This window comes from Rhinolophus hipposideros (assembly GCF_964194185.1).
Source record: "Rhinolophus hipposideros genome assembly, chromosome: 10".
NCBI classification, from domain to species: Eukaryota; Metazoa; Chordata; class Mammalia; order Chiroptera; family Rhinolophidae; genus Rhinolophus; species Rhinolophus hipposideros.
Genome location: NC_138056.1, coordinates 35,385,814 through 35,407,870, shown reverse-complemented (window position 1 = coordinate 35,407,870; position 22,057 = coordinate 35,385,814). Strand labels below are relative to the sequence as shown.

Below are 22,057 nucleotides of genomic sequence, written 5' to 3'. Positions count from 1 at the left end.
CAGACCAGTGGAAAACAGGACATTGTAATGCTTCCGGGAGAGAGACGGGAACTCATCTATCAGCCTATAATAAACTGAAAAGATTTCAGACTCAAGCCTCCCAGACTTGTGGGCTCCCAGGACCTCCTATTAAATTTAAGTTTCCCTTGCTGCACCTTCAGCAAGATCTCAGATGATAAGCAGTGGGAAAAAACAAACATTTTGACTTCGTTGCTAAAGATATCAGGGAACAGCATCATGACTGTTTCCAAATTCAGCATCAAGAGCTCCCAAGAAAATTTTGATCTTGATTAAGTTCATGGCTCCCCAGCAGAGCCCCATCAATATTTCCATGAAGACAGAACTCTCCCCTTTCTGAGACTCTGCCCTGACCTCTGCAAGCTATTTGGAAAGGTGTGGGAGCTGCTGCAGGGTAAAGAGTGGTGGGAATAAACTGAGGAGAAGTTGCTGAGGGCATGTCCATGACCATGGTCAGGCTGAGGGGGGCAGGAGCCCGAGTGGAGCCCTTTTCTTAGAGTCAGAAATTCCTGAATCCTGGATACAGGGCTTCCTGATGGGAGAAAAGATCTTGCCTCTCAGTTCAACAGGGTCGTGCAAACCAGCCATCTGTGCTCCGTGGATCTAGTCCTGCTTACAACTGTCTCTCCCTTGCTCCATGGGACAGCGGTCTCTCCCTTTTGGGGACAGCAGCGAGACCATGGAGGGACACACACGGGACTCTTAGATGAAGGCTGACTGAGGCCTGAAGGCCCCAACTCTTTGTCATTTGTCAAAGTACCCGAGGGAGAAGGTAGTGGGTAAGAGTGGGCTGGAAGCAGCAAAATGGACCTTAACATTAGGCTGCAGTGTTGCGGGGGAACCAGGGGAGGACACAATATTTATCAGGTGCAGAACATTATCCTCATAGAACCGTAGTGGGAAGGGTACCAGTATTAGCCCAGTTTTATACACGAGGAAACGGAGTTTCAGCACAGCTAAGTGGCTGGCCCCAGGCCACATGCTGGTCAGGGAGACTATATGAACATGAACCTGTGTGATGGCCAAAACTCTACGCCAGACCCACGGCCTAGACCACATCCAGCCTTTTGACCTTGAGTCTGTCAGCTATAAGCTTGTGACTTGTCGGGGACAGAAACATGCTCATTTGGCTTGTTCTGAGTCAAAACTGAATGTATGAGGGCTTGGGAAAACCTGGTCCTGTTTAACTCGCCTTGGAATTCTGCTCTATTGTCCTGGGCAGAGGCCCAGCTCTGGAGAATGGAGTCCATTATTTTAAAGCAACAAAGTACATCATGGAAATGCGTCCCCAAGGAAATAATATAACATGGAGATGGCTGCATATTCAAAGATGTTTTACCTTTGGATTAAAGCAGGACAGAGTGCAAAAATCCATGTAAATGCCCAACCATAGGAAATGGTCAGGTATACCACGATACTCATGGGAATTCTGTGTACCCAAGAACATTGATCATCGTGAAAGCTCTTGAGCAGCGTGGAATGCCACATGTGTGCTGTGTCACAATGATCAGAAAACACATAGGCTGGAGAATGAGGGCTAGAAAAATCAATGGATCATAAATGTTGGTTAGGCTATGGATGGTATTTGCTAAATACATTCATCAATATTTGTGCATTTTTAACAAGGCAACAGATTCTTTTTTTGCAGCTCTAAAGGCAAAGCCTTGACCCTTTCCCCTTGCAACACATATACCCTAGAGTCAGAAACTTTATTTCTTTGGATCAACAATTTTGTGACCTGTTAAAATAAAAATCTCCTTGCAGGTATAAGTTATTAGGTCGTTATCTCATCTCTTTTCAAGGAGACAGCTTAAAAAGCATGGCGTCCATATAGTTAAGTTTTGAATAAGGAGAGGGACTAGATTAGCCAAAGAGGGTTGGGGTGCTGCCCAAGGATGGCAGGCCCGGGTGAAGCCTAGTGAGAAGAGGGCCCTGGGAAGCTGTCAATGGGTGGGAGGGCACTGGCAGAAGAGAAAAGTCCAAGGACTTACAACTTGACATTTGGTGGAAGGTAAATGCTTTGGAAGATCGGATGCCCTAATCTCATATTTCTATAATTTCTCAGGGAAGAAATTGTTTTTCCAGGAATTTCCTAGTTGTGCTCAGTAAGTATTTTTTAAATTACTCAATGCATATGATCTTCATCCCCTATCTACTTCCTATAGAAATTATTACACATTTCCTCATTTTGCACTTGAGCCAGGCAAGGCCTGCAGAATGTAAGTGACTGCTGAGGAGTATAAAGCGAGTTTGTGGCAGAGGTGCTCCTAGAACTAGGACCTGAGCTCTTGATTCTACAGTTCTGCTCCCCCAATATCCCTCCCTGGCCAGAGGTATGACTGGAAAGACTCCCTTCCCTTGTTCTCTGGAGCTTAAAGGAGAGGTGGTCCCTTGGGCTCTTGCTTCCAATTTTGGCAGGGGCCAAAAGGTGAACTGCGCATAGGTCCCAGACCTGGATGGCCATGGGTGAAAAGAATGAGGACTATCTTTGACCATGCATGAACCGATACACCCACCCACTCATCTGTCTACAACCATTTGACATGGTGTTATAGCGCCTAGACTTTAGGGCACCTATATCTCAGGAAGAGCCCTGACTCATTATATATTAGCCATGGTGTCCTTAGGTCACTGCTCAATTTCTCTAAGCCTCAGTTTCCTCAACTGTAAAATGAGACCATGAAGGGTTTCTACTTCAGGGAGTTGTTGTGAAGATTCAATGTAACAGTGCAGGTTTAAAAAATGCGTAAGTGTAAGCATTCAATAAACGCTAACTTCTGCATTATTTGTTGAAAATCATTTCTCTTGTGCGTCCCGGGTGTCAGGCATGGAGCTGGGCTCAGAGAGGTGGGACAATGCGGTTCTTGTCTTAGGGGACTAAGGGTCAAGTCCAGTAAGGAGATAGGGCTGCTTTGATGGTACAAGCATAGGATATTATGGGAGCACAGAGGCGGCGCATCTAATTCAAGCAGAGGAAGGCTTCCTGGAGGAGGTGACATAATTGGAGCTCAGTCTTGGTTGCTGAGAAGGGGTTAGTGAGGTAAAGGGAGGCATGCCCGGCCAGAGAAGCTGCCAGGATGTTGTCATGAAGAGACGAATCCCCTCACTGACATGACAAAGTCACAGAAATACATGCACGTTCACAAAGTCACCCATAGGAAAAGTCACAAATACAGGCACCCAAGTGGGGACATGGACACACATGGAAAAAGACATACCAAGAGACACAGGGACAAACAGAAGGATCCATATACAGAATCATAAGCAGTTCCCAGGAGAACTCATTCAGAAACAAACAGACATTCACAACCCTACACACGTTTTCCCGCTGAGATTCAGAGGCCGTTCAAAGCTTTGGCCCTGAGATCACACTCAGAGTGTTCCTTCTTTCTCTGCTCAGCGACAGCCTAGAGGAGCGCCGGCAGGTTCCAGACACCTGCAGCTCTTTGTGATTCCAATTTCATCACCCTTCAGACAGATCAGTGGCGTCAGTGGCACGTGAAAGGTTGTGGGTGGGGGTAGGGCGGGGCTGGAGGCTGGGAAGAGATATATCCTGGGCTGTGCCCAGCCTGGGTCACAGCTTTTTCTGGGGGAGTGGCAGGGGGACAGGAGAGTCAATGATTTGGCAGGCCATGAGACACTTCCAATAATTAAAGAAATGAAAAATGTTTGTCCTTGCAGATGCCAAGGGGGTATGATTCTTGCCAACTGCCAGTGTCCTGGAATGGGAAGAGAGGACAGGGCAGCCACTGACGATGAAGTAAACAGTGGTGCCTGCCTGTGCCGCCTGAAGCTGGGTAAATACAGGCTGAGTGGAAAGAAGGTCTTTCTTACCAAGAGGCTTGTTAAACACCAACGTGCAGCTAGAGCCCTCCCCTCCTTGTAGACTAGAATAGCTCCTGTCTCTCTGGGGTAGAGCTGCTGCGAGGAAGGGGGATCAACCAAATGACCTCAATAAATGACCTCTTTCTCCTATTTTCTGGGCCCAGAAGCCCAAATGAGAATTAAGTCATATCCCAGGCAACTGCAAGAGTGAAGATTCTCTGTTGCTGATATTAGAGACTGTATTTACTTTCAACTCTTGTTTCTATGTCTGTAATTTGCTGATTGTATTTGGGCCGCAAGGAACAAATATTAAATCTGGTAAGGCCTGCTGCCACTGAGGCAGGGCCATCTGTCTCGGGGATTTACGTGCTGACAAGTAACTAGGACAAGAGCATTCCAGTGAGAAGGCAATAAAGCCCAGGGTTGTTGTATAAATAAAAAGAGAAGTCAAAGCTAACATTCAGAGGAATTAACATATTCTAAGTGCTGTTCTCACATCTCTTTGGCACATCCTGCCTCAGAGCTGTCTCCTGAGGAGAATCCCACAGATTTTTGGGAAACATATGAAAAAGACAATGCAGACAGCAGATGAGGGCTCTAGCCTGTGTCACTTCCTCCTAATATTAATAACTGGCTCCATGAAGCGGTGGGATTACCAATGTAGAGTATTCTGGGATCACTTATGGTCAGACTTAAGCTAAAAGGTTGAACAGTCTTATGGAAAAAAGAAGTGGTCTTTTCCCCCTCTCTTTTTGGGCCAGGTAAAGTTCACAGACTCAAAAGCCAGAGAAGGCCTCAAAAGCCATCAATGTCTAAATAAGCAAAAAGAGTCCTCACATACTTGATTAAGTAAGAAATCTGCCCATCTTAGCCCGGTCAACTACTATTCGTCTGTTAAGGCCCCATTTAAATAACCCTCTCCTGTACGAACCTATCATGGCTGAGTTAGTCACTTCCTCTTCCCAGAGTTCTCTGTATATACCTAAGGGTAGTATGTAACACATGATATAAAAATATCTTATTTAGATTTTTATCTCCTCCATTGGATATCACAATCCTTGGAGCCAGAGGTGATGGCTTGATAATAATAATAATAGTCAATTTAGCATCATGATTGTTAAGTGTAAGACTATGGAGTGAAAGACACTTGGGTTCAAATGCTGACTTTATCACTAACTAGCTGAGAGAACCGATAGAAAGTTACTTAACCTCTCTGGGCTTCTAATTCCTCATCTGTAAAACAGAAATAAAGGTACCTACCTTATAAACTATATGATATGTGAATCACTTCTCAATAAAACTGGTACAAACAAATAAAACTTATCCAAAGGGTTGTTTCAGAGATTAAATGAGATAACACATGGGTAACTCCTGCACACAGTCAGGCATGTATTAAGCAGTCAATAAGTGGTTGTTACTATTGTGAATAGTCCTTATCCTAACCATTGCCTCCGTATTCCCACAGCCTAACCCAGGTCTGGCACATACAGTAGTAGGATTCAAGAAATGTTTGCTGAATAAATCAAATGGACTTGGAGTGTTTCGTATTTCTGACCAAAAGTGCACAGCTGATTAATTATAACACAGGAAAAAAATTCATATAAACCTCCAGAGGATGAAATGTTATCTGCGATTCTGAAGCCCATGAGATAGATAACATTGCACAAGGGAGTATCATAAATTACTAAGATCCCTAATTAGTAATTCTCTGCCTCATTTTTGGACTCCCTGTTTGTGGTTAAAAGGTTATAATGATGTTCTTGCTGGGAAAATAAAACTGTGAGTCTCATTAGAGATGAAAGGTTTTCCATTTTGTGACCATCTAAACCTAAGTGGCAGCAAAGAAACAGATGAGAGAATTAAGTACCCCACCCTACCCCACCCCAGAGTCGATGGTATTGCCCCAAGCAGGGAAAATAAACCCCCAGAAAGATTTTTCTGTGTCTTTTGTCCAACAAATTTCAGTTTGTAGCATCTTTAGAGCTGGAAAGGCCAGTGGATATCATCTAGTCCAGGGAGTTTCAAGTATTTTTAAGACATGAAACTCTTTTCGAAAAGGACATTTTAATGAAAAGTCCAATGTATTAAAACTGGGGCAGCTCTGAATGAATTTTGGAGTGGGGGGAGAAAAAGCCCTGTGCATGGAGCTTTCCCAGTCCCCTACCCCCAAGATGCCCCTGTAGAATGTGGAGTGCTTGCATATACAGAACTGAGGAAGCCAGATCCCTGAAAAGGTATTTAGAGTCTATGAAGATGACAGGACCTAAAAGCCAATACAACACAAAAGCCCTAGACACTGGCTAGTGCACTTCCTGCAACTTTCTCAGTGACTAAATAACTGGGAGAGGTACGATGGTGGTAATGGTGTGGAGAGGAGAGCAGGGCACCAGAAATCCTCTCGGGGCACAAGCTCACCTCTTGGCGTTTCTCTTGACGGGATGCAGAGCATCTTTGGAGGGGGATATTGCCAAGGGCTTTGTGTGTGTGTAAGGAACTGCCCCAGTGCAGCCACAGCTCACACATTTCAGTCTCTGGCACATTCACACTCACTAGAGAAAACCTCCCAGAGGATGCCCTGTTCTCCTCCTGGGTGGCCTACCTTGGGCTGGAAGACGCCGTTCTCCTTCCCAAGGTGGTCCACGATTCCAAAGATGCACAGAGGCCCCGCGAAGCCCAGCAGGTCGGCCAAGATGCGGAAAGTGCTGCTGAGGACCAGGCGCCTCCCAAAGGAATGGCAGAGTGCCTGCCAGATGGCCCGGGCCCCCTGTGGGCTCTGCGTGTCCTTCTGCTGCCCAGAGAGACCCACAGTCAGGTCAGAGTGGCTGAGGGCTCGTTCAGAGCAGGGCCTGGTATCCCAGGAAGCCCCTGGCTCCTGCTGCCTGGGGACACCCAGTGGCCACGTCTACTGCAAATAGGGGAACTCCAGGATGAAATGGAGCGCCCAAGGGCACGGTTGGGTGGGCCTTACCAATGCCAACATGGTTCAGATGGGGAAACTGAGGCCTGGAGCTTGATCGAAGTCACAGAGCTGCTCAGGGACTATGTGATGAGCATAGCACTGTAGTGAGGGAGTGACATAGGCCATACTCACTTGTTACCACCTGCCACTGCAACTGCCTCAGTATTTCCCCACCGTGATAGGGCAGAGGCAGCAAAGGAGCACTGTACTGGGAGTCAGGGCAGCTCTGCCACCTGTTAGCTGTGGGCAAGCTCTGGGGAGGTCATGGCTTTTCTTGGCGCCTTAGTTTCTTCCTCAGTGATATAGGGAGATCTTTGCCTGGCCCAACTCATAGAATTATTGTAAGAATCAGGCTACTAAGGACCCTGCTCTCTAAAACGGGTGAAAATCCCCACCTTTACAGTTACTGAGCTCCAGAAGAGTGAGCACAGGGCCTGGGGAATTCAGTGGGGTCTCTTCCCTTCTCAGGGCCTCAGTTTCCCCACCTGGACAATGAGGGTGTTAGACCAAATGACTTAAGAGCCATTGCAGCTGTGACAACTTGATGACTCTTTGGTCCTGAACTTGTCCCAGGTTCACTGTGTGACTTAGGGCAAGCTCCTTCCCACCTTGGGCCTCAGTTTCCCTGCCTGTCCCACCAGGGGTTTGACCCGATGCTCTCTGAGGTCCCCATCTGTGACTCTCCACCAGAGGGCAGGGAACGGGCCATGTGGCTGTGCCCACTGACCGCTTGGGCATCGAAGGCCTCGCGGAGCCGCTGGTAGTTGGTGAGCGCCCTCATGGCGATGGGCAGCTTGCCGATGGCGCGGAGATCAATGGGCTTCCTGTGGGCCGTCTTGATGAAGGCGTTCATCCACCAGTAGGTGCCTTTGGACAGCAGGTTCACAAAGGGCTGCAGGAAGCGCACCCCCAGGTCCTGCAGGTCCTCAGGGGGCTTCACCTCCCTCGGCGTCTTGAAGAAGACGTATCTCTGTGGGGCACACAGGCCACTGGGGATGGGTAAGTGCAACATTTCGCCATTCTCCAGTTTGTCCCAGTGAAGATCTGGGGTTATGACATCCCACCCTTGGCCTCTAACAGATGAGGCCATCGTTGGCCTATTTCCAGGAAAAGAAACATCAAAACTGCTTGGCCACCAGCACTAAGGCCTCCTAACTTGTAACTCTGCATTGAGGCTTGCTCTAAATGCCCGGGGCTGGATTGGGTTGTGTTCCAGTCGGGTGGGGGAAGAGCAGAGATCTCCCATATACCCTCTTCTCCACAAATCTGAGGACTCCGCCATGTTTCATGTACAGCCATGTAGACCCGGGTTCGAATCCTGTGTCCTCCATGTAATAGCAAGGTGTTTTTGAACAAATCTCATCTAAAATGTTTCCTCATCTAAAAAGGGGATGGTACTTGTATCACAGGGGTGCTACGAGGGTCAGTTGAGGCAGGGAATGTATAAGACGTTTGTACCCTGCAAATCAACTAAAAGCAGAGGAGTCAGAGGAATGCAAATTAAAGTAGCATTTCACACTCATCAGTCTGGCCCGAATTGGAAATGGCTATCACCCCCACTGCTGGCTGGAGGAAGGGAGGGTTGTCTAATTCGTTGCTGGTAGATTACTGCTTTTCTGGAAGGCAACCTGCAACATTAATTAAAACTTAAAATACACAGACCCTTTGAATGAGCAACTCCCCTCCTCGGACTCTCTCCCATAGAAATAAGAGCAGCAATACATAAAGACACAAGTATGTTTAATATACCATTATTTGCGAAGGCAAAAACTTGGCAACAAAGTGAATCCCCATCAATAGGGTAAGAGCTAAATAAATTATGGCTCATCCACATGATGGAATATTATGCAGCCATTAAGGAAACTAAATTAGCCGTACCAGACTTGGAGGGAGTCCTAAGAGATATCTGTCAGATGAGAAAAGCAAGATGCACAAAAATGTGTATGTGATCCTATAAAACAAATATTGAGAGAAAAAACGGTATGCCCATATGTTGAGGGAAAAAAAAAACCCGAATAGATACAAGTTTATGGTATTATAGTAATAAAAATAAGGAATGGAAGAACACATACTAGGTTGTTAATCTGGGGAGGAAAAGGTCAGGGGAGGAGGGTAGAAACCTGCGAGAGGGAAAGGGGGCAAGCAAAAATAACAACAAAACAAAAGACACGTATGCAGCCGCATTTACTTCTTCATGTAGATATGCAACTAAATGAATACATTAAAACAAAACACAAGCCGCCCCCAATCAAAGAAACTCAGAGAAGCCAGTACCTAAAGCTTTTATTTTCTCTCTGTGGGATTAAACCCAGAATCCTGTAAGTTTGGCTAACATATCCTTTCACCTCCTCTCCCTCTGGGCCGCTGGGCCAGATGGAATATTTCTCCCTAAACTTCTCCCACTGGCCTCAACTCTCCTTTGGGGGTCAGGTAGAAAAAGCTGACTCCTTCTAGGGCTTGGTTAAGAAGCAGGGTGGCAGCCCACGCCCCAGGGCAGGACACTGGTCACAAGCCCCCTCTGGCCCGGGTGGCTGGCAGGCGGGTGGCAGCCAAGGAGAGGCCTGCTTACCCTCACCCGGATGACGTTCACCTCCACCAGCAGCAGCATTCCGTACAGGACCACCAGCAGCCCCGTGAGGCAGAAGCGCAGCTGCGAGAAGCCGATGTTGTGGTCGTAGAACTTGACAAACTTGATGGTCTTGGTGATAAAGGCCAGGGTCCAATACACTAGCAGGGCTGCCGAGGAGGGACAGAGAGAGAACACAGAGGACGTGTGCGCACAATTCCTATGTGTGTGTGTGTGTGTGTGTGTGTGTGCACTCGTGTGAGAGTGTGGGAGAGAGACAAGGAAATGTGTGTGTCAGAGACGAGGTGTGTGTGTGAACAAGCAAGTCGTACAGATGGAAGGGTGCACATTGCTGAGTAAAGGGAGGCGTGTATGTGACTATATGAGTATGTCAGTTGTGAGATGCCGTACATACATTGAAACATTCAGGATAGGCATGCTCAAAAACATTATCTCGGAAGTCAAGCTGGCAACCCTTTATAATTAAATAATAAGAAGAAAAACAGGGAAATTATTTCTTGAATTTAACTAAGCTGTAGGTGCTAGGCCAAGTAAGCACTTTAAACATACGATCTTATTTCTTCCTTACATTAACTTTGTGACGGAAGAAGAATGTCACACACTCAATTTAACAAAGGAATCGAGACTCAGAAAGATTAGGTAACTGACCCAAGGTCACATAGTTATTAAGTGGCAGGGCTGCCCGTGGGCTCCAACCTACAATGGCTTCCTTGTGGATTTCCAAGCTGGGAATATCTTAATGGCCCTTCATCCCAGCCCTTTCATTTTATAGATGAGGAAACTGAGGCCCAGAGAGAGGAGATGGCCTGCCCAAGGTCACAGCAAGCTAGGAACAGAGAAGGTGAGGGCCTAGGTCCCTGGCCCCTCAGTCCAGAGCCCACTACAGCATGATGATGCTTCCCAGAGGCCCTGGGGGATACACGGAAATGAGTCACAGACCTGTGAGGCAGTGTATACAGTGATTCGAGCTGCGCTCTGCAGCCAGATAAACCTGGGCTCAGATCCTGTGACTTACTAGTTATGTGGCCTTAGGTAAATCATTTAACCCATCTAGGCCTCAGTTTCCTCATTCATAAAGTGGGGATAATAGTAGTACTACCTTAAAGTGTGGTGAGCAATGCATGGAAAGTAATTAGCACAGGGAGCCTGGTATGCAGTGAGTGCTCTTTGGACATCAGCTGTTAATTTATATTATCTTTAGATTTCAGGCCTGGGATTGTAAACATCAGAAGCTACCAGTAAAGTCTATCCTTTCAATTCCCACCACCATCACCCACTAATAAACCACTGTCAGCTGGCAACAACGACAAAACAGCATTAAGTCCCCCTTTAGAAAAAGAACTAGCAAGGAGCTGGACAAAGATGCAAATCTAGGTTTTCAGCACGGGCAGCTCCTTCCCCCCTCACGCCTTGAGCCATCTGCAGATGAAGTCAACCCAAATCCCCTAGAGTTTCTCTCTAGAGGAATCACAGAGAGGAAGGAGACCTTCACCCTGCCCTCCGTCCCTAGGTGGGCCTGGATGTGGATGTCAGGGCATCTTTGGGGACAAAAGCTGGGGTCTGCCCCAGCCTGGCTCTGGGCTGGAAGCTAGGTCGAGGCATTGAACTTGCCCGGAAAGGGGCAAATGCCCTCTATCTCAGGTCCCTGGTGAGAGCACTGGGACAGGGCAGAAACGTCTGCTTTCTGGTCCCAGCCCTCAGGACTGGGAAGATGTCCTCTCAGCTAGGACCTCTCCAGGTCATGAGGAACCCCGCAGCTGGAGGCCACCCCTCTGCCTCCACACCTACACTCCCCCAGACAGACTGTAACCCAGGCTCACCTGGGTTAGTGATGGTCACCTACTGGGACAGAGACTTGACAATATACCTCACACTGGTCCTGCCTTTAACTCTTAGCAGACATGGTCTGATCTGATCTCCACAATAACCCTGTGACTTAGGCAGGGATTTACTCTTCCTGTCCAGACGGGGAAATAGGCTCTGAGAGCCCGAGTGTCTTATCTAAGGACACACAGGGAGTTCATGGTGGACCCAGGACTAAGCCCAGAGTTATTTCCACAGTCCCATCCTAGAGGGCAAAGCCCTCGGCCTGCTGCCAGACACAGTAGCCCAGCCAACGTTTCATGCTTGACTGACAAAAGGCGAAAGGAAACAGGGGCTGCTGAGGAGGCTTAAGCTTGGAATTCCCATTTCTCCTGCTTCTTCCCTCCCTTTTCTCTCCCTCAGCCCCATGTTCTACTCATGATCAGTATCTGTCTATTTTACCCTCTACCTTGAATCCATTCACGTCTTTCCGTCCCGGTGGCCACCTGGGTCCAGGATGCCATCACGGCTCCCCTGGACCATCTCGAGAGCCTTTTCGTGGCTTCCCCTCCTCCAGTCTAACCTCCACAAAGCAATCAACTGGATCAACTATGAGCTCAACGCACTCTTGTTCGGAGCAGCTTTATTTATTCACAATAGCCAAATGTGGAAGCAACTGGAGTGTCCACAGACAGATGAACGGACAAACAAAATGTGGTCTATACACACAATGGAATATTATTCAGCCTTAAAAAGGAAGTAAGAACCGACACATGCTGCAAACATGGGTGACCTTTGAGGATATGATACTAACTTAAATGAATCAGTCACTAAAGGACAAAATAGTGTATGATTCCACTAATATGCAGTACCTAGAGTAGTCAGATTCCTAGAGACAGAAAGAATGGTGGCTGTGAAGGGTTGGGGGCGAGGGTAATGGGAGTCACTGTTTAATGGGTACAGAGCTTCAGTTTGGGAAGATGAAAAATTTTGGAGACGGATTGTGGTAATGGTTGCACACTATAAATGTACTTAATTCCACTGAGCTATGTACTTAAAAATGGTTGAAAAGGTAAAATTTATTTTATGTATATTTTACCCCACACTCACACACTCACACACAAAACCCAATCCTCAATGGTTTCCCCTTGCCCTTGGGATAAAGACCCATGTGGGTGATGTGGCATCCAAGGCCCTGACTGGTCCAAGCCCCACCTGCCACGCCAGCCTTCAAAGTTCAGCTCCCTTCTCCTCCGCACATCAGCCACTGGTTTTCTTCCAGCTTTCCCAATGTGCTTTGCCTCTCTTGCCTCAGGGCCTTTGCACCTGCTATTCCTTCTCCTGAAGCACTCCTCTCTTTTTCCTCCTAGTGAGTTCCTACCTATACTTCAGTTCGTAGCTCAAACATGACTTTCTCACAGAACATTTCCTGTATCTCACCTGGGGCCCCAGAATCAAGGTTATTTTGTGAGACAATGTAAGCCGCATCGTGGTCCACCTTTCCGTGGGACTCTAGACCTGTGACCAGACAGTAGCCTCCTGAGAGGACCAGCTATGCCCCCACGATCACTGCCCTCTATCCCTGCAGCTCATTAAGTATAGCCTCTCTTTTCCCTGTTCTAGCACTTCTGGCTCTGTGGAGAGCAAAATTCTATCAAAGGGTAATAAAGGGCATTAGTCTTTGTTCCTTAGAGAAGGACTGGTCCATCCCTGGGTAGTAATTTGTGCTTTAAGGAAAGAACATTATGTGCTTCCTGGAGAATGAGAAAATGAACTCACCAGATGCCCAGACAGGATGTTTCTGGGGGCACCTGTCATCGTGACCCTGGTGGTTAATGAGAGGTTCTTTGTGCATGAGAAGCTGCTTCAGAAACCGGAGTGGGGAGGCTCTCTGAAGCCTGTATTTAACATCTACACACCTGCTGCCCCCTTGTGCCCCAGCCACACTCACATGGGGCCCCTGGGGTAGAGGGATCACCTGGATGATCTTCATGGAACCCAGTTCCCACCTTATCTGGGAAGGTAGACCTGTGCTTAGCTCAGGAAACACCCTCTGCCCCCTCATGACACTGTACTATCTCTGGCTTAGTATAGAGTATTCCAAACTCCAGATGTCAAGTAGAGCCTGTGACTCCTAAAAATCACAGTCTGACCACAGCGAGATGAACAGCCTGTCCTTAGCCATGCACACTGAGCCCAACGCAGAGGCAGACCTGAGGGTTTACGACTCTGGCCCGCACACAGCCTGAGGATCCTTAGACGTGCCGTCTCAGAAACGGTTAAGAGCCTGCTGGGCTGCCAGACTCCTGGGATGTAAACCTGGTTCTGCCCTTGACTAGCGGGCAGACTAATGCAAGCCACTTAACCTCTGAGCCTCAGTTTCCTGACCTGTGAAGGGAAATAATAATGGTACCTGCCTCACAGCATTTTTGTAAGGATCAAATGAGTTAATACAGGTAAAGTGCTTAGGACAGTATCTGACACACAGTAAGTGCCAAACAAGTATCCACTGTTAATATTTTTAACCTGAGTTTCAGTGTCCACATCTGTAAAATGGGATAGTAATAGTACCAATAGGGAGATTGTGGGAATTAAGTGAGATAATGCACGTAAGGAGGTTAGCACCGAGCCTGGCACTCAGTACGTGCTCAATAAATGCCGGAAGTCATCACTAGTGTTTCTGTGTGGGACCCCAGCCATACAGTGTCAGAAGCTCTAAGCTGGCATTCTTTACTGATTCTCTCTAAATATTGGCAAATACAGGTTCTGGTCCTGCGGCCTTTCTCTTCTCTCTCCGGGTGACTGCATCCAAGCTCAGGCTTTAGACACCACCTACAGCCCTGACCTCCTGGAGGTCTGACTCATTTATTTAACTGCCCACTTGATGTTTGAGTTGCATCTCAGCGACACCCCAGACTCGACATGCAGACAGAAAATTGGATCCCCACTCCACCCCAATTCCTACTCCTTTGCCATGTCAGTTATCAACACCACTATTTGCCCAGGCGCTCAGACCCAATGCCTAGGAGATTTTGTTGCTCCTCTCCTGGCCCCTGGCCTCATCTCATCCTTCTTCCCCTTGCTCATTTGGTTCACGCACAATGGCCTCTTTGCCAAGTCTGTTCCTATCAGAAGGCCTTTGCACTTGCTGTTCCAGCTGCGTGGAGCATTCTTCCCCCAAATATATGCATGCTCATTCTTTCCTGTTAGCAACATCGCCATCACACTCCACCAGTTACCCGGTTTTATTTTCTTCATTGCATCATGCTACTTGTTGGTTTGTTTGTTTATCTACTGACTTTGCCTGTCTGTCTCCTCCACCAGACTCTATGGTCCACGGGGGCAGGGATTTTTTTCTTCTCTACTTCTGAACCTCTAGCACTAAGAAGAGTGCCTGGCGCAGAGGAAGTCCTCAGTAAACATTATCGGAAGGAATGAATGGAGGTACCTATCCCTCCCCTCCCCCCTCCCCACCTCTACCCCTCCCCTACCAATCAGCAGCTTGGGGAAGTTGGAGGTCTCAATGTTGTGATAGTAGACCACGGAGGTGACAGCAGCCATGAACGCCATCCCGGCCGGCATGTATAGGTGGAGATGGCGGGATTCAGTCACCCTGAGATGGGAGCAAGAGACAGAGACAGAGAGAGAGACAGGACGTAGATGTGCTGAATATCCCATAAGAGCCGCCCAGGCCTCGGGCTGCGGGCTCAGCACACAGTGGGGCCTCCAGGACACATGCGCAGCTCCACACCATGTGTTGGCAACTCTGCCCAGCACCCCCAAACATGCCTGTTAACTAGGGGCCCAGGAGTTCACACAGAGATGCTTCGAGAGCTTGGTGATCAGGCTTTGGGATTCACGGCCTTCTCTCCCTAGGTTCACGCTTACAGAACATGGCATAGGGAAGCCAGCCTTGCTGGTTGCAGCTGCAAAGGCTCTGGCCTGGAACCACTGCTTTGGGAGTGAGTACAGCTGGGTCTCTGTCCCTGAGGACCTCTGGGCAGTACAGGAGCCTGTATGCCACCACTGTCTTAGGGACAGTCCCATTTAACAAGAATGGCATAAGTCAGCATTGGCACCCCTGCCCAGGTGGTGCAATGATGCTGACCGTCAATATTGACCGAGCATTTACAGTGTACCAGGCACTGTTTGAAGCACTGACGTATGTTAGCTCACTTCATCTTCCTAAAGTCCCATGAAGTCGGTACTCTCGGTCTCTTCATTTTGTGGTTGAGGAAACTGAGGCATAGAAAGGTTAAGCAACAAGCTCAAGGTCACTGTCTTTGTTTCCTCCCTCAGGATGGGGATGGAAGCAGTCAATACTAGCTCATCCACTCCCCACTTTGACTTACAGAGGCCTCGGTGCATGAGCTCTGGTCGGCTGATAATACCCATGGGGAGCCAGAGCTCTCTCCCAGATTTCAGGCTTCCCCACGACTGGTGAGGAATCTTACCTTACTTGGCCCTGATCACACCTTTCCAAGGTTCCCTTCTGTAGATAGCAAAACCCACAGCCTGGAACCAAAGGTCCAATGATGGGGCCTCAAACCATTGTTCTAGCACTGCTCAGCTTGCTCTTTCTACTGAAGCCACACTGGGACTCCCTCCATTGCTGGGATGCCTCCTCCTGTCTCAGTGCTGCTCTTGCCTGCACTGTTCCTTCTATCCAGCATGCCAAGGGTCCCTGTCCTTGAGAAGCTGACAGTAGGGAGGGGGCAGCTAAGCTGAGACTTAACTATCTGACCAGACAGTCTAGGGAAACAATACAGTAGATGGACAGAAGACTGAGGACACATAGGAGGGGGTGGGCAACCAGGGAAAGCTTCACAGAGGAGGCAGCACTAGGCTGGAATTTGAAGGATGAGCAGGAGTTCAACAGAGACGGAGCAGGAGAGCCATCGCTCTGAGGAGAGCCATGTTGGAACCCCAAGTGGTCTGGTGGGATTATGGTGGAGGGTGCCGGGTGAGCTGTTCACTAAATAGCATGCTCCTCTCCTTCCTTGCACAAGTTTGCTTCAGTAGCAATGCACCAAGCCCCAGGGAATGGATGCTGATTGGTTCAAACTGCCATGCAATTCCATACCCCTTTGCCAGTGATTAGTCTAAGGGTGGTCATATTATCCAATTGTGGACAATTGGGATGTAAAGGAAAGCTTGCAGAGGATGATCTCATGCATAAGGAAGAGGTATATGGGAGCATGACCCCTTTGCCCTTGCCTGAGTGATACCCGCAGCTGGGCAGCCATCTTGTGACCATGGGGGAAGATATGGCCGACATGCAGAGGATGGTGTAGAAAGATGGGAAGAGGCTGGGTCCCTGATGCCATCACTAAACCACCATACCAACTGAAAAAGGCGACCTCCAGATTTCTTGTTAAATGAGACCATAAATGTCAATATTCTTTAATATTTGATTAGTGGATATTCTCAGCAAAGTACTGATACAGGAGGAAAAGGCAATGAGTCACTAGTGGGGATGCTGGAAGCAATCAGCACCCTGCCCAGGGGTCTTGACTCTGTACTCTTTGAAATAATTTTGAAAAATTCTATACCGTTTCACACATTTTTAAAGTAACATCTAAAACGTTATATCTAGTTTAAATAAATTCTTTTTCTTGCAATTGAAGGTAGAAATGATAAACATTTTATAAAATGAAATAAGATGAGGAATAACCATCATTGAAATAAACATTTCATGACATGACTTCATAAAATAGGTTTTGGCTGCTTTACTGAATAATATGCACTGAGTTAGGTAAGAAATTACCTAACTCAATAAATGCCAGAAGTCATCACTATTATTTCTGTCTGGGACCCCAGCCATACAGTGTAAACAAAAAATTATATATGGGCTTTATCCAGGGTATGGTGGTCTGGGAAAACATTCTAGTTATATTTTTTTAAAAAATATTTCCTCATTAACCTATACCACTCTGATTGTTCTGACTTCAGGGCATCACATACAGAAATAATACCCAAAGGAAGGCAAGAAGCCCTTCAGGTTAAAGATGCCTTGATTAATTAATCCTAAACTAAACTGGAGTTTGAAGACTACTGCTTTAACCAGCCCCACTCCCACCTGTCCCCTAGATTTCCAGGGTGGTCTGCAAACCAGGCAGGGGTGGGTTGGGGTGCCACAGGGCAGGGTCTGTAGCTTCTGCTCCCTTCCCCCTCCCTCATGCTTGCTTGTCCAGGGGTGTGGGCCCACAGATGGAGGCCAGGAAAGACCAGGTGACAGGTGTCCAGTTCAGGAGCTGACCTGCCTGCTGGGGAGGAGATGGCAGTTTGCACTCAGCTGGAGAGGTTTGGGACACAGGTGCAGCCCACAGAGGAGGGGCTGCTGGAGAGCCACAGGAAGGAGTCTTCGTTCGACTTGACTGATTTAGTCTCCCACAGTCTAGGAATGTACTATCTGCCCAGGGCTCTGCCACTCCGCACTCTGCACCCTCTGTGCCCTAATTTCAGTCCCTTCAGAACTGTGAAGCAGGCAAGGCAGGGATTATGATGCTCATTTCCTAGGTAGAGAAAGTGAGCTGGACAGCTTGTCTAAAGTCCCACAGCTGGTATGTAGGTAGCAGAAACACTGGCAGAAGATCCAGGTCTACCTTCCCCATAGACAGAGTGTCTTCCTCTCTGTCATTTGCTAATTATAACCCAGTGAGTATTTCTAACCTGGGGGCTCACAAGGCATCCTCCCCTTTCTAGAATTTGTATGCTCTGGAAGAGGTGTTGAGGATGGGGGGTGGGAGGAGAATTGTCACCTGTTAGTTATGTGGCAGTATGCATTCTGGGCTTCTTGCTGGTTTGGGGACTTTGATAATCAGGAGGAGTCCCAAGGCAAGCAGTCATCGCAGAGATAACTGCTGAAGCCAGGATGCAGGGACGTTGGGAGTGGAAGGGTGAGGGAGTGTGTGGAGAGCTGGGGCATCCCACTCCCCTACTGTCCAGCTGCAGGAGCCAGGCCTGGCAGGAGTGGAGCCTGGACATAGTCTGATTCCAGTTCAGAGGGGCTGGACCTTAGACATTTAAGCCAAATACCCCCGCCCTCCTCCACCCCCTCACCCCAGCAGTCGCAGAGTCTTACTGATTCTTTCATTCTTCCTTAGTGACATGGCTGCTTCACCTCCTCCTCTTCTGCAACCCTAACTGCTGACACACCATTTCCGGCTGCTTTTATCTTTCACCTAGACTATGGCAATCACCTCCCAAGTGCAGTTACTACCTTCAGCCTCTTCCTGCCTCCCTGCCCTGGACACCGCCTAGGAGTCTCACCTAAAAGTGCGGTGCTGATTACATCTCTCTTCTGTTCCAAACTGCTGGTAAAATCCAACCCAAACACTCAGCCTGGCATTTGAAGCCCTCCTGGAGATGCCCCTAACCCAATTTCTAAGTCTCGGCCTCCATTGCTCTCCTCACTCCCCTGTTGTGATTCATGCTTCAGCCCTGCTGCACTGATTCCCCCCCGCCCCCCCTTTTCTAGGTGGTGCCTTTGTTCCTACAGGCAGGAAGAGCTAATTGTGAGGACCCTGGATGCCAGGCTGAGGACTTGGGACTTTATATACAATTGAGAACCAAGGAAAGATCTTAAACAAGAGTTGTTTTTTCCCCAAGAAGGGAACTCCAGCAGCTTGTCGAAGAGGCAGGGCATCTTCCACAGGAGTTAGGGCACTCTAATAAGCTCTAGGGTTATTTCTCTGGGTCATGGCATGCAGATCCAGGTTCCCTCCACTCTGCTGCTCTGACATCAGTCCCTGGGTCTCACTTGTGTCCAGTGCCTGGCACAGAGAGCTTGGCACACAGGAGATGTTGGGTAAACAGTTGCAGAATTCATTAGTAAATGATACTGGCTCATGGAAAGCAGGTTAGAGGGGGTCTCCCTGAGCCTTTCAGGAAGTACCCTGGACAAGATCCACTCTCCTACGTTCTCAGAGGGCAACTCACCCATCAGACAGGATGCCCTCCGCGATCTCACACACCAGGACGAAGAGTAGCATGAAAGTCAGGATCCAGCGCAGGTCGTGCCCAGGAAAGTGGAGCCACGTGCTGTGGTGGATGTGTACCTTGGAGCTCTGACTGCCCCATCCTGGAAAGAGAGACAGGAAGAGGGGAGATGGCTGGTGCACTGGGAGGAGAGTGCATGAACCCCGGGAGGGTGCTTAGGTACTAGGTCCTTGGTGACGGTGAGAAGTGTACCTATTTGAACATTTGTGCGTGAAAATGCCCACGTCTGGTACACATGAAATAAATGTCCAAGCATGAAGCCTAGACCTTCCCAGAACCATCTTTGCAGGTATCCATTTTATATGCTGATCTCTTGTATAACAACGTCTCCGAAAACAAACCATTTGTTTGAGAACAGAAGTGTAAATGCTGGTATAATTTTTGACACACACATGCGCATATATTGCATATGTTTCCATCCCATTTCTACTTGTTTTTGTCAATAACTAGCAACTCTTTGCTTTTGCAGCATCCTTGTCTTTTTAATTTTATAACAATCTGTCCTTTCTTCCCAAAATCTGTATGTGAATTTTAAGATTTGCTTTTTTTCTTAGAGTGAATTAACACGTTATGGGGAGGTAGGGGACACCCTATGAGAGGGGAGAGTTAGCCAGCTTGAGAAATTCAAAGTCTTGAAGAAAGATGAAGGGGACCCAGTGAAGTGGTACCCACGATTGTCCCGGCAGTGGCACCCAACTTTGCAGAGGGCTTTCAAGCAGGGGCGCTGGGGGCCGCTGGCGTCCACAGTCAGGGGCTGCTCTGCATGGAGCGTGAGAAGTTGCGCTCTGGAGTCCGGATTGGGTAGCAGGGGAAGGGGACCAAATCCCTAGCTCCTGCCTCTCCTAGCCCAGGGCAGCGGGACCCTGTAATTGTTAGGGGCTACTGACCACTGTGTGACTCAGCCCCAGGGAAACACAGGGGTTCCATCCCCGCGTCTGAGGCGCAGGCTGCACCTCTCCGGGGCCCAGTTGCGGCTGACTGGGAGGGTGCCTTGGGGGAGGGGTGACCCGGCTCCCTACGCAGCTCCAAAGAGGGTGCAGCCCGACCCCTTCCGACCTTTCCAGGGCGTACAGAAAGCTCTGCTTTCCCCTTTCTCCATTCCAGCCGGGCCCTGAGATGACAAAACTTGGGGGAACCCTAAGTCAGGGGCGTCCTCTGTGTTTGCTGCGGGTTCAAGGGAACTCCGGGGAGTGAGGGGACTACAGGGTACATAGAACAGGGACCCTGGGAGGAGGGCGAGCGGCAGTCGCGGGGGCCGGAAAGGGACACCGAGCGGCGGCGCGGAGCCCCCTCCTCCCCGGGTGCCTCTGCCCTCCGCTCCGCTCCGCTCCGACTGCCCGCGCGCAAGCTCACCGATGAAGAGGATGGGGAAAGTGATGAAGAGCAGGAAGACATGCGGCACCACGTTGAGCGCGTCCACGAAGCAGCCGTTGTTGAGGACGCCCTGGTCCACCCGGTAGGCGGCCGAGTGGTTCTCGCTGCCGCAGAAGGCCAAGGGCATGGCGGCGCAGGCGGGCGCGGGCGCGGGCGCGGCTGCGGCTGATCCACGCGCCTCTGTCCCCCGCGGATCGGCTGCCGGGCCGGGCCGTCAGGCTCCCGCGCCCCCACCTCGCGGGCCCCGCCCCGCCCTGCCGGCGCACGGGTGCCCCTCACCCCGCCCTTCTCCACCACCTGCGGGGCCCCGGGGGGGGCGTGGGGGGGGCGGGGGCGGCCGGTAGCCCGACCGGCAGGGCCTCGCCGGGCCCGCGTTCCCGCGGTGGCGCCTCGCGCGCCCAGGTGTGCTCGGGGACCCTTTGTGTGTGCCCAGCTGAGCGCGTGCGCTGGGATAAAGAAGGCAGGCTGAGTGGGTGGGCACACTCGAGTCTGGGTAGAACGGTGGGGGGCTGTGCAGAAGAGAGGAGGAGGGTTCGCATGGGTCCCGAGTGGGCGCGTTCGGGGTCTCGAATGTGAGCTCACTGCCCAGGGTCTGAGGTGTGGGCTCACCTGGGCGGGGCGCGTGGGTGGATGTAGTTAGATCGGAGGGTTCTGGTGGGGGCAGAGTGGAGCTAGTCCCTACCCCATATGGATAACAAAGGCAGTGAAGAACATTAACTTGGGGGGGTGCTTGGAATATTTTCAAAAGTGGTCCCAGGCGCGGGGCACTCATAGGTGCTTTACAGCGTATCCTCCGCTTTCACAAACCGAATCTTCGAACACTTTTGCATGTTGTAATTTCTCTCTCTCTCTCTCTCTCTCTCTCTCTCTCTCTCTCTCTCTTTGCTGATGAGAAAACTGAGGCTCAGGGAGGTTACATGACTGACCCCAAGTTTCACCACCAATAAGGGGGGATTACTTGAACCCAGCTCTTCAGATCCCCACCCTTCTTCCCTTCTGCTTAAGGCATACATCTAATACACTGAAACCTCCCAGCGACTGGCAGGTGAATGGGTGGAATGGGTCCTGGCCCAACGCTGAAAAAGAGGCTGCCTGTGGAACCCTACCCAGCTGAAGCAATTGAAGGCAGTCAGGAGGGGTGGAAAGAGAGAATGTCATCCTAGGCTATATTCTTAATCTGACACAGACAAGTTTAAGGAGTTGGAGCACCTTGTGAAATTGTAGACAACGGTTATGCATTCCCATATTTTTTGGAGAGAATTTCACAGGTCCATGGCCCTCAAAATTTACATCTTCTGAAGAAAGAACAGAAAGGGGGGTTCAGATTAGCTTTTAGAAGAGTTTTCTGTGTTAGGGGTATGGAACCTAAATGCATGTTCTCAGGAGGGAATGGGGGGACACCAAGTGTTTCTCTGAGCTTCTCTGAGCCTGTTCTGAGGCTGCTTTCAGGCTTGGAGCCTTCTTAGGACATTGTGGGGTCCTGACACTAG

General features: G+C 49.3%; 1 protein-coding gene across 5 annotated transcripts in view; it reads right to left on the bottom strand.

Moving 5' to 3' along the window:
- ABCC8 (ATP binding cassette subfamily C member 8) overlaps positions 1-20,830 on the bottom strand; it is a 76,721-nt gene extending 55,891 nt beyond the window's left edge. For 3 of the 5 annotated variants that reach the window (XM_081061793.1, XM_081061795.1, XM_081061796.1), the window contains exons 1-6: positions 20,547-20,830; positions 19,134-19,275; positions 14,684-14,805; positions 9,372-9,538; positions 7,530-7,772; positions 6,443-6,631 (exon numbers count right to left, since the gene is read on the bottom strand). In XM_081061793.1, coding sequence (XP_080917919.1) covers positions 6,443-6,631; positions 7,530-7,772; positions 9,372-9,538; positions 14,684-14,805; positions 19,134-19,275; positions 20,547-20,694 — 1,011 coding nt within the window. In that variant the 5' untranslated portion in view covers positions 20,695-20,830. The remainder of the gene's footprint in view (positions 1-6,442; positions 6,632-7,529; positions 7,773-9,371; positions 9,539-14,683; positions 14,806-19,133; positions 19,276-20,546) is intronic. The other 2 variants (XM_081061794.1, XM_081061797.1) reach the window with 1 other exon arrangement.
- Positions 20,831-22,057: the final 1,227 nt, after the last annotated feature.